General features: G+C 36.9%; 3 protein-coding genes across 3 annotated transcripts; all 3 read right to left on the reverse strand.

Moving 5' to 3' along the window:
* Positions 1-1309: 1309 nt before the first annotated feature.
* On the reverse strand, positions 1310-7516 carry LOC103988563 (ALA-interacting subunit 1). Its single transcript, XM_009407138.2, has 8 exons — positions 7057-7516; positions 6604-6662; positions 6435-6509; positions 6213-6329; positions 6002-6072; positions 5534-5834; positions 4786-5075; positions 1310-1661 (listed from the first exon to the last, which is right to left on the reverse strand). The coding sequence occupies exons 1-8, from the start codon at positions 7142-7144 to the stop codon at positions 1607-1609; spliced, it is 1056 nt and encodes a 351-aa protein (XP_009405413.2). The 5' UTR covers positions 7145-7516; the 3' UTR covers positions 1310-1606.
* Positions 7517-8714: 1198 nt separating this feature from the next.
* Positions 8715-12475, reverse strand: LOC135639869 (dihydroneopterin aldolase 2-like). The gene is made up of 3 exons (XM_065153849.1): positions 12223-12475; positions 10925-11129; positions 8715-9065 (listed from the first exon to the last, which is right to left on the reverse strand). Exons 1-3 carry the CDS (start codon positions 12413-12415, stop codon positions 8849-8851), a joined length of 615 nt encoding a protein of 204 aa, XP_065009921.1. The 5' UTR covers positions 12416-12475; the 3' UTR covers positions 8715-8848.
* A 220-nt stretch (positions 12476-12695) lies between these two features.
* LOC135639870 (small ribosomal subunit protein mS33-like) lies at positions 12696-15232 on the reverse strand. Its single transcript, XM_065153850.1, has 2 exons — positions 14929-15232; positions 12696-13025 (listed from the first exon to the last, which is right to left on the reverse strand). Exons 1-2 carry the CDS (start codon positions 15135-15137, stop codon positions 12935-12937), a joined length of 300 nt encoding a protein of 99 aa, XP_065009922.1. The 5' UTR covers positions 15138-15232; the 3' UTR covers positions 12696-12934.
* Positions 15233-15244: the final 12 nt, after the last annotated feature.

The raw sequence follows: 15244 nt of genomic DNA on the forward strand, positions 1-15244 counted from the left end.
CATATTTTTTTAACGAATACTCAACCTATTTTACGAGCCGATTTATAGTGTTTTATTGTTAACTAACTTTATAATATTTTTTTAATTACCAATAAAAATGCTACAACGATAACTCGTACGAAGTCCTAATGTTATATTATAATTATTTAGATGATATGTGGCATAATAAATGAAAGAATTACCGAAAAGAAGTCTTTATAGTGTTTTTATGTTCGTGTTATAATATTTTTTGAACACGAATGAATGAAAACACCGTAAAGACTTGATAAAAATATTATAATGATATCTTTTAATCATTTTTTTAGAATTTATTATTCAATTGTGTATTTGGTATGCGCTGCAACGAATAAAAGAATGATAAAATTAAAGACTTTACAATATTTTTTATGTTATCTTTAATAGTATTTTTCTAAATATCGAATAAAAACACTGTGAAGACTTTAGAAAAATATCGTATCGAAATCTTTTAATCACTTTTTTTGGAATGAATGATGCAAATGATGTCTTAGTGCAATTCAATTGTGCATATGATATAAGTATCGGAATGAATGAAAGAATGATAGAAATAAAGGCTTCACAATATTTTTATATTATCCATTTTCTAAATACGGAATGAATGAAAACAATGTAAAGACTTTATAAAAACACAGTGATGTTTTAATTTTTAGAAACTAGTCTTAGATTCTTTTTACGCATGACATATCACTTTATTTTACTATGGTTGACATTGTAAGAGTGTAAATACTATACTATGGTTTACTATTTTCTATGCTAAAACATAATATATGATTGACTGTGTTCGATCAAAAATATGATATTTACAATATTATTGAACTACCCTTATCCTTTACTCTGGTAAAACAATTTAAATTTAATCCACAACCTGTGTCAAGATTTAATGTGTATATACTGACATCAATATATAGATCATATTGAACTATACAATGTTTTTCAACTACCTTTACTGTATTTTTTTTAATTAGTCTAACAATATTTCTATAAATAAAAACCTACAAAACATTAATAAACAGTTGGATCGATCCACCATATGTAGGGTGACTCATAAAATGGATGAAAAAACATATCATAAGAAATGGGCAAAAATCCATGACAACTTTTGAAGAGATATTTTTGAAACATTAGAAATAAGAAATGACTAGTTGGGAAAAATAAAAAAAGAGATACCATATGAGAAATACCCAACAAGAAAAAAAATTTAAAAAAATTCACCCTATGCACATTATATATATATATATATATATATTGGTCAACTGTCAACCTCTTATGAAAGTATCATCATCACTAAATATGAAGGAATTTTCCTGATATAACGAAAAAATAAGAAAGAGATAATGTTGTTGTTACACCCCAAGACATAGTTTTCACACAACCCACACAATGGAAGGGTTGGCAGTACGAGCATGCCAACATACAGAATGATGATCACAGAACTAAAAGAATGGAATAGTTACTTTAGTTAATGATACATGCATTGAGTCACTTATGATTTCCGCACAAAATCTTGCTCCTGACAGTTGATGACATGTGACTTAAACACGGAGACAAAAGATGCAGGATGTCATATAATTTGACGAGCCCTGAAAGCTTAGTGGCCGGCAGGATTTCTATTCCATGACAAGTATGAAGGATCACCAAGCTTCCTGCAATGGATACACAAAGTGGTTAACGCTACTAAGAACTAAGGTAGGGTTTACCGTTTTGTATTAGTAACAAGAATGATATGTATAAGAGGGTATCATATGTAGATAACAAGAAATGAACACATGAAGGATATTAGAATCAAGATTATTGTTCTGTTCCCTGAGTAAAGCATTTATGAGTAGCAGCTGGATCTACACCCACATACCAGCTAAGATGTTTTATCGATCACCAAGAACATGCACATTTCAGATCATTTGTAGGTTTCATACATCCAGCATGCATCTGACACAATATCATACAACTCAAGTGTAACTGGTTAAGGTTTTATCATGGATATGGATGGTGCTGCGATGCTAGCCTCTTCTAAATTGATCTTTGAATTACTGACACAAGCAACTAAGATATAGGTATGACAGATAAAACTGGAAAACACAATGAAGATATAGAAACTGAAAACTTATGCACATGGCCAAGAAAAAAAATACATGTTTAAGAAAAGGGTGAAAATATGCCTGAAGAATAAAAAAAAGGTCTCAAATCTACAGTACATCCATGTAATGTAAAAACCAGATATAGAATAAAACATATTAGGGCATGCTTAGTATTTTCCAACGAAGGAGGATGTACTTAACCAGACCAGATATCACCTACTCTTCTTTTTCCTTTTTACTTTTCATTTGTTGCTAGTAGCACATACATTAATTTCCACTCAACAACTGGAAGACAACTTTTAAAGCCTTCCCAGGCACTAATGCTGGCTCAACATGCCAATGTGGACTAAGTACTTAACCAGACCAGATATCACCTACTCTTCTTTTCACTTTTTACTTTTCATTTGTTGCTAGTAGCACATACATTAATTTCCACTCAACAACCGGAAGACAACTTTTAAAGCCTTCCCAGGCACTAATGCTGGCTCAACATGCCAATGTGGACTAAGTTGTCTAGACTAGTATTGATTCTGCCAAACCATAAAAAAACCAATCTGGTTCATTCCTATGCAGTCCGACTAAATAAATTATGCTGCATGCTCTAGTTTCATAACAGTACAAACAAACACATGAAATGTTTTGGCATGAAATAAATTTGAAGGAACTGAAGTCGACCAAAAGAACATGGATTGCTACCAATAGAACATGATGTTGCAGTTCACCAATCTAAAAGTGCAAAACACTATCTTTAACAGGCCCAATAAGTGCATCCTTCGGTTAGAAAAGTCCATACTTTTTGCATTGTCATTAAAGATAAACTGAATACTCCACATTCTTTTCACTATAAATACAGAGAGTCTATGATATCTCATAAGTATATTCATATTCTGCAAACAATGACACTTAGCAAAAGTGTCAAGCCATCACACGAACAGAAGAAACATAGCAACATGGTGGAAGCTCTAAAAACACCTAGGATGAATTATTATTTGCATAATGGTAGTTACCATATATGTTAAACAAAATTAAAGCATATTAAGCTATTTCAACATTTTAATATTACCTTACCAAAAAATTTGAAAAATTGCTTATAAATAAGAACAACTAAAACTAAATTTGTCATCATAGAGGAGCTTTATTTGTTAGATTACTGGATACAACTAATCCCATCTTCCAAATAGATTTAGCCACTCTGATCGATTTGCAAGTATCTTTTGCAAGGAAGATAAGTCAACAGGAAAACATATATCTACAGTTTATAAGAGGTTTGGTAGGACCATAGACTTTCCAACATTTCATTATTTCTAAGAGGACATAAGTGAACATCAATTTGACAGTAACAATCAGCTTTTCCCCAACCACAGATGGTATAAATCTATGATACCAATAAGCAGAAACTGATAACTAAAGGAAAAACTAAAAGTAGCTATGCACCCGCCCTCCATAACTTACTTTAAGATGGTCAACCTATTTTAGCTTGTATAGGTTTTTAATCTTCCACCATACCGGTGTTTGCTCGGTACGGTATGATGCAGCGTACCGAGCAATATGCCAAGGTGTACCGAGTGGTACACCATGGCGTATCGAGCAGTATTACTGTCGGCCGCCTCCCCTGATAAAGTCATGCAAGCCTTTACCAAACCCCAGCATCCAAAATCCAAAAGCAATGAGGAAGAACGATCATCGCCTTTACCAAACCTGTCTCATCTACACACACTGAATTCCCCAAAACCGACGGCCACCAATTGGCTGTTGTCGGCGTGCAAGTATCCCAGGACCCCTTCCTTCATCGTCAACTGCAACCTCCCCGACCACAGCGGCCACTATCCCTCGACCACCCCATCCGACGACGACTGCTTCCTCTACGAGAAGTTCCACTCCCTCTACACACATGAGGAGGTACGACGAGGACCCGCCCCCTGCTGTGTTCCGCCCGATGGAGCCCTTCTTTGTGTCACCCACCAAGTCCAACTCCCTTCTCCGAGATGCTAGACCGAGCATCGCAGCCTTGTCTTCCTCGCTGTTGTGCTCCTCCTCTTGTACATCAGATCCCAAGCCAAATACCTGATACCGCCCGATAGCGGACGGTTTGTGAGTCGGTCAGTTGACAGATTAGTACGTACTGCCCGTACCGGACGGTACGGTACGATATTCAAATCACTGGTTTCAACCACACTTAACAAAGGCGGAATGAAGTGTAAGATGGATTTCTAAATGAGCTAGTTATCTCCCATTGTATGTCTCCCACTAGACAGTGTCTTAGATTACTCTAGTTCCTGTTATTATAATCTACCAATTACTGTCAATGATAAATTAAATTGAAGAAGGCTCAAAAGATGTATCTCAAATGATAAAATTGACAATGTAGAGGGTATGACTCAAGAACTGTAGTACCTTATCACTTGAAGAAACAAAATCAGTACACATTGTAAATTTTCAGTTTCCTTTATCATATAACCATGTCAGTAATTTACTCAGGAGATATTTACTATCCTAAAGATAAAGCAAACGCATAGACAAAACCATCAAGGTTGGGTTACACAACTAAACTGCACATAGACAGAGAGTGACAGATAAATTTCGCTTTAACTAGCTTCCTAGTTTCCAGCACTGAAATAAGTCCACTTCAACCTCCTTGATCCAGTCATGGCATTATCAGTTTTGCTCAGTAGATAAATACAGTAGTACTTACCTAGGTTTTACCAAATACACGATAGTGAAGGCCACAGCTAAAAAGAAGCATAACCCTCCAACAGCCAGATAAGCAATGCCAAGAAAGTCATTTTTTCCACCAAGCCAACTTGATGTGGAAAGCACCAATTTCTTCTTGCCACTGAAACTGTATGTGTTGTAATTGTTCTCTAATGTAACAGTAATGACATCACCCGCATTCAGATCCTGCTCAATCTTCCCATACAATTTCCTAAATGTTGGAAGAGCAGCAGTGCGCATCCAGACAATGAGGTCTTCCTGCTCACTTAACTGTTCACATGAAAAGCAGAGCATATCAATATAGCACTCAGTTACACGAATTTCTCAAGATATCTATGTTTGCAGAGGCAACTATATAGAAAAACCTATCTATTAGGGAAATCTGACACTATAATTTCACTTAACAGATCGAGAGTAGAAGCAAGAATCAGAGCAAACAATTAGAAGCTGTTTCTCTTGGTAGAGGAAAAACATTGGGGTGAATGAATTTCTGAGGAACAAAAGAAAATTACTGAATAAGTGAAACATTCTTATTATTCACCCTCCAAGTCATGGAAGAAAAAGGTCAAATTGGTCTAATATAGAGAGAATGAACAAATTCAGGTACTTGAACTAAATCAAACTAATCACATTACCATGGCACTGTTATAGCTATCACTATTTGCTCATATTATGCCAAGAGATAAGAAACTGAACTTATGCAAAAAAAACACAAAGAGAAGTCTCACAGGTTTTGTAGCGTCAAGTTTTCCACCACCTATAAGAGGGCCACTTTGGAAGTTCTTTGGAAGGACATCCTTTCCAAACTTGTGATCCCTGTCACTCTTCCAAGAAATCCCCTTCTTGTTCACGGTCAAATTTTTGTTTCCAATGGCAAAGATATATGTGTCATTGAACAAACTCCATGCTATGAGACCACATGGAACAATTGGAGCACCATCTTTTGTCCTTTTTTCTGGATCACAGCCACTTGTTTCATTTTCCTGACTCTTCTTTCTCAATTGTGCATCATTTCGGCTCTTCACGTACCTGCATTCTTATTAATATAGGAAGTTAAAGTTCATAAAAATTGTCATGAGATATTGAATATGCAATAAAGAGCAATCAACATACAATGACAATGTACCATTCTAACTAGTTAATCCACAGAAAGAAACACAAGATTTTTTATCTTTAAAAGGTGGCTTGGTGCATACCTCCTATGGTTCTGGTAGAAGTTATCAAGTTGATAGTACACGTAAATAGGCTGACTCATGTGTTTGGGCACCTACAACAGAACAAAGTTGCATGTCATGACCTTAAGATTAATTCTCCTCTGATGGTTCAAGTCAGAACAATAAGCTGTTCTGTCCTCTTCCTGTTTTCACCTTTCGGAGGAAGAACTCGATAAAGGACGGGACACACTACCTCAAGCATTCTTGTGCAGGATTTGTCTGTTTCATTATTCTGAATATACGCAACCTTGTCATTAGTCATGTTCAGAGGCACGCAGACATTATCATATCGGTCCACAATCTCGACAACCTGTCAAAGGAAGATGCATGCTCAGAAACAAAAGGCAACCAACATAACAAGAAGACCATGGAATTCCCATCCTGATATTTAGAAGCAAATTAGAGTTTACTATACATCATTGGAGGCCATTAGTGATGCAACGCCAATCGGAACAAATACGACACCGATGAGAGTGAATACAGATATCACCTACACAAGATGGTGCAACCATGGTAAGGTACATATGCTAGATTTCTGATGTGAGTTTCAAGAATACGGGAAGGAAAAAGCTGCTGAGTCTTACCCATTTTGGAGTAAGAATAGGTTTGCATGCTGGCAGCTCCTGCTGCGTAAACCTTGAATCTGAGTACACAATCGAGCGAGAATTAGCTTTTGACATGTCCGTACTTATAAGAGACAATTTCAGCATTCAGTTCAGCAAATACATTGCTCCGTGGAGGCAGATGAAATTGAGGTATGAACAAAACCGATACCTCTCTTAGAAAGGCCAAACAGATCTTTCGACGCAAGCAGCAGACCAATTAGGAATCAAATGAAATCTTGACAACTCAAAACCCAACTGATGAAGAAACGAAGGCATGGATTCCAAGAAAGAGGCAAAAATGATATTTAAAGGCGCATGAACAGCAAACAGCCCAGGAAAACCTCATCGCACCAAAAAGAATCAAACTTCCGCAACAAACAAGAAGAATCCAAGAACAACAAAAGAAAAGAAACGATCTTGACAAGGGATTACACTTAGGCCGCTTGGAGTTCCTCCTGGGAGCTGATCCATCCCCAGATCCGGAGCTGGAACCGACCACGGAACCGTTGACGTTGTTCATCCCAACAGACACGCTCGGAAGAGCCTCCTCGATATACAACGAAAGGTCGGATTTTGAGATCTGAAACTATAACGATCGATCGCTTCAAAAACCTTCAAGAACACAATAAAGCTGTCGATTCCCCGTAAAACTCCTCCTCCTACTAGTACCAATCTCTCTCTCTCTCTATATCTCTCGATCGCGTCTTTGTTTGACTGTGGAAGGACAAAGAACGGAAGAAGCAGCACCTTCCTCCCTCTTCCCGTCTTCGGCCGGCAAAGAAGACGTCTTCCAAACCCAGAGAGGTCAACACGGTGGCTTCTGGAGACCCAACTTCAAGTACCAAGCATTCCGCTCCCCTGTCCTGGAAGATTGGTGACCGCTTCGCCGACGGTGACCGTATCCCCACAAGGCCTAAAAAGAATAAACCTCAACTGGGGACACGTATTTTGGTACCACGGAAAGTGCGGGTCCCGCGACCACCAACTTGCTTTTCTGCACTCACCAGCAAGGAAGGGACGTGAGTACGCGCGAACCGAGTACGAAAAACATTGCGTGTAGATGAGCTTTCATTATACCTTGTTCGGGACGGAGTATTTATTTAATTTATTATTTTTTATTTTAATAAGAAGGATTAGTAACCGTGACTCGAGTCCACGTTTTATTCATGTGGTCAAAACACACGAATTAGGGCTAATTAATACAATAAATAATCGTCAGTTGTATTGAAAAAAAATATAATAAGTGATATCATATATTATGTTAATGTAAAAATTATGAATAAAAATATAATTTTAATATTTTTCTTTTTAACGATTTTATTTATAAAAAAATAATTTTAACATGTCAAAAATAAAAAAATAAAAAATATTAAATTATTTTTTTAATCATCACTCTTACATGGATCCTGTCATGTCACATGTTATTGATGATATTAGGATAAATAAGATTATTTATTTTATATTTAAAATTATAAAAAATATAATATACTTTTTTTTAAATATAAGAATCATAATATTAATAAGATCTAAAGGATAATACGAAATTAATTTTCATAAATTAGGAAATCAATTCCAAAATATACGATGCTCATATTATATGTTGAATAAATTTGTCAACTAGGCCTTTATTTTCTATAGTAAATTTAAATATTGCAAAATCATTGCATGACACAAGCCACGCCATCGCCATACTGGCATATTTCATCCTTCGTCCTCATTTATATTATATAAATATCTATACAATATAAAGATTTAAGAAGAATCAATGTACAGAATGTCACTCTTGCAAAAAAAAAAAAAAATTCTAGAACTTAAAGAAACAACATGAGATGTGACTCATAAATCCCTCTGCAGAGTTGAAATTTAAATGACAAACTCTTCTAAGAACTCAGAAACTAGATAATGATATATCAAATTCAGTTACCAAGGATTAAGACTCAAAACCTTATTCGATATATTTTTTATATTTAAAATATTAATATGATAGATCTGTGTCAGACCCACTTATCAAAAGTTTTGGATTCAAATCTCATCTTCATTATGTACTATTTAAAAAAAACTCAAGAAAGACAGATTTGAGGGTAAACACCTTCACCGAATGACTGCATATTAATTATCTTTGACCGGTGTGGAGAAAAAGTACCTCGATGTTCATGAAAATTTCTCAAATAAGAGCTCGTGCTGAATTCAACTTGAGCGAAAAATACGGGCTCTCGAAAGACTCTCATTCAGGCTCACACTTATCATGATTTTGATCTCTGTGTCTAAGTATTTCGATGCCTAAATAGTCGATGGTGCCATGGACAGCAACGTGAGGCTTCCCAACCATCACTCTGACAGCAGATATCTGAGGGAATTTGAGAAATGTGGTATTTGCGATCACATGAGCTACCGACTCCAAAAGATTTCGAGATGGACCCTCCACAACTTCCTTAACTAACCTGCACACCCATGAGAACGAGTAGTTAATGGACTCTATAAGATGGTGAAAACATTATTATTCTACAGTAGTAGTGATAAAATCACATGCAATTGAAGTGTTAGTTTTGTAGAACCAGAGATGAGAAACTTCTAACAATTGTAATTCAGTTGGCAAGATTGCTTGATGTTTCAAAAAGACCAGAAAGCTGTGACACCAGCAATATACTGTAAAAGGAAACATGTCATCTTGTATGCTAGTGAACACCGAGTGTCCAGTCGACAATAAGACAACCACCACACTTATATAAACAAGCCGCAAACTTTAGGAAGAACGGACAAAATATGGAACATGCATATATATATATATATATATATATATATATATATAAACTTCTAACAGTTGTAAATCAGTTGGCAAGATTGCTTGATGTTTCAAAGAGATCAGAAAAGCTGTGACAGCAACAATATACTGTAAAAAGAAACATGTCATCTTTTCTGCTAGTGAACAGAGTCTCCAGTCGACAATAAGAGAACCGCCTCACTCGTATAAATAAGCTGCAAACTATAGGAAGAATGGACAAAACATGGAACATGCACATATATGCATGTTCCATATTTTATATATATATATATATATATATATATATATATATATATATATATATATATAATTGTTATGCATCCGATCGATGAACTGCTGATCTAGAAGTCAGCCCTATGAACCAGAAACATTTGGTAAGATTGTGCTACATGCTTAATACAAGTGTGGTTCCACCAAATGGAGTTACCTTGTGAACTGTTTACTTCTATAATTACCAAAATCCTGGAAATGAATTTGGAGGAACCTGCACTAATAATAATTGTGAATAGGAACAATTGGAACATGCCATTGACAAGCTTTTATCATTATCATTACAAAGTTCTGTAACAGGATACCTGTAGGAGCATATAACTATATCATTGTGAAGGATACAAAGGGAGCCTATTTTTAAGGCTTTTCAAACCTTAGTAGATAAAACCAGCTTCATGTTTCAAACTTACCATTTTCATTTTTGTTAACTCTTCTCAAGTTCATCAAACCTTTAGAATTTTTGTGCCAATCATTATGTACCAGGATTGTTCTTCAGCATGCCACTCCATACAAGCTAAGAATTACACCTTACTATATGCCAGCACCTCTAGCACAGGTCAGCATGGCTCGTAGCAGTACCTTCTTGCATTGATTTGTTTCACATCATGCTGACATGTCTATCAGCACAACAAACCATGTTCTGAAATCAATTTAGATAGATGAGAGCAAAGCTAGAGTTGATGATGGTGCAAATGCATGCAGGCCTCGCATGTCCTGGTACACACAAATGCTAGTAAATCATGTTACCAAGATGTGATTGGCAGGCCTCTAGAAAAATGCGGTATGCCCATACCGTGCAAGTTTAGGATTGTCATGTTTGGAAAAATGACAAGTTGATCATTGTTTCTTAATTGGGTGAGTATAAGCAGGACGTCAACAGTTCAGACTGTGCTGGCAACAAGCCGGTTAACATGAACAAACAAGGAGGACAAAAGGAAAAAAGGAAAAGTTAATGTCGATAAAGAATAGAAAACCCTAATTCCACACAACAACCAAAAGAGACAAGCACACAAACACACAAACACACTATTAATCAACACAAACAACTTTGCCAACAGCAACTGCAGATACAACTAAGATGCAATATCAACTGATAAAAAATAGCTATTACTATTGCTAAAATTCAATTAACAAAATATAAATTTGGAACAATTACTGTCTCATTCCGATTGATAGAAGCTAGCATCAACATCAATGCTAAACTTTCATTGTCAAGATGAAAGGGGTAAAAGAAAAAGGAACAATTACCTATAAATATCGGTGTAGCTGACAGTGTCGGAAATATCATCAGATTTACCAGCATTGCTTAAGTCTAACCAGGCATCTACATCAACCACAAACTTTTGTCCTAGCTTCTTTTCCTCTGGTTTCACGCCATGAAATCCATGAAACTGTAAGCCCCTCAATATTAGCTTGTCTTTATTGACAAAATCAGGTTCACCCATGGATGGACCTGAGGAGATATAGATGATTTCACTTTTACTAACAACAATAACGAGAATATACCTTGATGAATTGGCAACATTACGTATTGCATGCAACAACAATTGAGGTTGTTTCAGCAAAAAATAGCATTGATGAAAGCCAAAAGAAACCAGATTTTACAAGATACATATCTTGAAATAGATATCCGCTGCTGCAGGTTTAAGGTTTACATCTGCAGGAGGCTTCAAAGGCCCAAAAAACATAGAAACTTGAGGGTCATCACAGTCATATTGCAGGAAAAACTTGCATTCATGATCCTTTTGTTTTAATAACTATATCTGAGTTCATGAACAAAATTCTTGATCAGTAGTTTGTTATATTTGGTGCAATATCTACATTCAGTCATCATCTCCCATTTTTAAAGTCACACTTTGCATGTTCCTCATGTTAGAATCAGTACCGGATCGTGATTTGCAATTTCTAAGGAAAGATGCCAGCAGATATGCAACTACGTCACCAAAGATTGTTAGAATCAGTAACATATTGCAATATCAGTTCTTTGAAAAGGAAAAAATCACAGCAGATATTTAATTATATCACCAAGAAGCAATTTTAAGATTCGAGTTCAAAGTACCATAAAGGATACAAGATGGAGGTGCAAGGATAAAAAGGGTTCATACAGCTAACCACAACAAATTGAAACTCTAATGTTCAAAGTACAAGATTCATACATTTATGAGTAGGTTAAGAATTTGTTCTATTGGTTTCTCGAATACTAATGCCATCTATAACCTAGGAACCGTCCATTTAAGGGAGCACGAAAACGTTGAATTAGATGACAATAAGAAAGAAATCGATACTAAATATTGTAAAGCAACCATCTCGCATATAAATAAATATATATGTGCCTACCAAAGAACTGTTGAGTGACCAGATCAGACGAAGGATTTCGATTTTTGTTTTGAAAAACTAGGTTGCGATTTTAACAACCAAAGTTTAAACAGCTAAATGAAACCCAAAGCTCGATCTTGAAGATCTACGAAACTATCTACTTCACTGGCTTCCACGACCAAATTAGAACAACCTTTTAATTGATCCTATCCGAAGGGGGCAGAGATTACCGGTGCCGAAACGCCTGTTGCTGTCTGCCCGACGAGCCGTGCGACAGAGGTATATGGCTTCTTTTCGAGTCGATGATTCTTCGGAGGTGGAGGCGATTATGATGGGGTTCGGCGCAGGCGCGCGTGTACCCGAGTGGGGCCGCGACGCGTGCTCGTGCAGCACACACCTTGATTGAGAGAGCCGCAGGGACATGATAAGATCAAAGCACCGAGCATGCTTTTCCTCGCGCCCACTTTGATTTACCCGTGTTAACTATCCGCTCTGTGATTGGAGGAGGCTGTGACAGTCCAATGCGGGACCATGCTTATGGACCCACTCATTGGTGGGGTCCGACTCATATGGATTGCAGCAAGTCAGGAATATTTCGGCCCCACAAGTGGCCCACATTTGTGAGTAGAGAAGATTGGATCAATTTAGTCTTTTAGTTGAAAGATATATAAACTGGTCTCGTCATGGCTCAACAAGAATTCAATGAGCAACAATTCCAGCATCAGAAAACTGTAACCAGTGAAAAAAAAGTACATTACAAACTGACCCAAGTGCTGTCTCCATGAGAGAAAGGATCAATGACCATCTTATTCCTAGTTGCATCAAACTACAATGTGAAAAGGTCTAGCACACAAGGATTAGATGAGACATTGTCATACAAAATAATGTCCTATCAAGAGGAAGAACCAGGCATGAAAGCACAACAAAATAACGATGACACAATTATTTATTGCGCTTAGTAGCACGTTTTCCTTGGCCCTTCTTTGGAGGTCCCTTCCCACGACGCTTCAACATTTCCAACTTCGCCAACCGCCTAACATAGTTAAAGAGTAGCAAAGATAAAAGTCAACCCAGATACGCAATTCAAATGAAGAAATTGATAATTGTAACTGCATTTGCACACAGCTGAAAAGACTTGTTACTTGCTGCTCATACAAAAAAGTTCTTTACAATACTTTTTGGCAGAATCTGAAGCAGAAGATTTTAACAAAACATATATTGTCTAACCTGATAGATCAAGCACTCGATCACTTTAAGCTTGCTTGGGATGAAAATAGGTACTAGTTACAAGACCCAATTATCACAAAAGAAACAAAAATTAACAGGGTTATATCAGTGTACTAAGATGAGATGAATATGCCCAATCAAGTTCAAAAGATGTTGGAAGCAGCATGCTGGAATAAATATCTGAATAAAATCAGGGAAAGAGATGGATGAGTGATCTTCAAACTCCACCTGTCTGTGATGTCAGAAATAAAGTTGAAGTGTCATGCTGTATCGTATTTATTTAGCTCAAGCTTCAGAGTTTGAAATCAAAGACAGTCCTAATCAAAAGTGAACAATAATGTACATGTATTATATAAACAGCTTTACGGCAGAGTGCTAAAAGATCCAAGTATTTGAACAATAAACTTAAAGTAACTCCTGAATTTTATCAATGAATGTTCAAGAGATATAACTTTGTCAAGGGATGGAGAAATTTAGAATGTTGGTGATTCTTATGTTATCATTAACAACTATGAAGAACAAATGTTATAATATATCATGAAATTAAAGTTCTGTTGAAGGTTCATACTGCTCGCCAAGTCTTTATGCATGTTCGTGTCTTAAACAAAGTAGGCACCATAATATTTATATTAAAACCACATTCCTGCTGCGATCACCACCTCAGTGGGGCAAGGATTATGGATAATATAAATGGATGGATAGGACACAATATAGATGAGAATCACATTAAAGACACTTAAACAAGGTTACGATTTAGAAGCTTGTTAAGCTTGACTAAAAAGAATGCTACTGAAGAAATAATATTTGGCCGTTAATACTTCTTAAGGAGCTTTCAGAATTATGAATTGACTAAAAATATTTTTTAATGTATGTCAAAGAAATCAAGTAAAGATGATTGATGTAAATTCACCAAAACATCAAACAGGCAGATGAACAGACAAAGGCTCAAAAGTTTGCACAAATCCGAATATTTTGACAACTGATAAGCACACAAATATCAAAATATTGATAAGAACAATGCAGGATCCTGCATATGTCTGGCATCTCAAGTGGCATCCTTTGATCGCAGAGGAGAAATGGTCCTCAAGGTTGTAAAACTTCAATGCAGTGATAATGGAGCAACCTCAGATGGCTCAATAGAAACTGTGATGTGTTCTAGACATGCAAGTTGCATTGAAATAAAATAATGAAGATGGAGAACATCACTACACAAGGGGGAACTAAATACAAGGACTGCCTTATTACAGTACAAGAATTGTAACTTTCATGATTTTTGTTCTTTTCTTTTCACTGTGTTTGAATGGTTACTCGTCAGTTCCCAGGCCTCGCAAAATCTAATCCCAAGAACAATGACCAGCTTGTAGTTGCCAAAAGAGATTATGGTCACAGACTTACCCTGCAGCCTCAAGCTCAAATTAAGAAAAAGCACAGATCTGTTGATATCTCATCAATCATTCTATACAGAACCGTGATACAATTCTGTCAGCCAAGCACCAACTTATAAACGTTTTTCAACGTGTCTTATACGCGATTTGCAGACGACTATATGTAACACGTATAAGAAGCAACAGAAAACAAACAGCTACGGACACCATGTCACCAAAGCATTTCCTCACAGACGCATAAAGTCAAACAGGTAGCGCGCATCAAAGATCATGGAAGTCACAGAACAAACAGACAAATCGAGCAGCGAGAGAAGGTGGGCGTACTGTTTCTCCTCGCGGGCGATGACTAGGGGGTCGTCGTTCTTGATGTCGTAGGGGTACCACTGAGCGACCTTGTCGCCAATAAGCTTCTTTCGGAGGATCTTGTGGGGGGATCGCTTCCCCGTCGGGTTCAGGATGTGTCCAAAGATCCTCGCCCGCGCCTCCGCCACCCCCTGCAGCGCTGCCGCCGTCAACAGGCTCTTCAGGCTCATCCTCTCTCTCTCTCCCTGTATCTCACTACCTCCCTACGAATCCGCCAAACCCCCCCTCGAACAGTACTAGCAGTCTGCGCACTACCGTATTGATTTCTCGGCCCAAC

This window comes from Musa acuminata, chromosome BXJ3-6, assembly GCF_036884655.1.
Source record: "Musa acuminata AAA Group cultivar baxijiao chromosome BXJ3-6, Cavendish_Baxijiao_AAA, whole genome shotgun sequence".
Classification (NCBI taxonomy): Eukaryota; Viridiplantae; Streptophyta; class Magnoliopsida; order Zingiberales; family Musaceae; genus Musa; species Musa acuminata.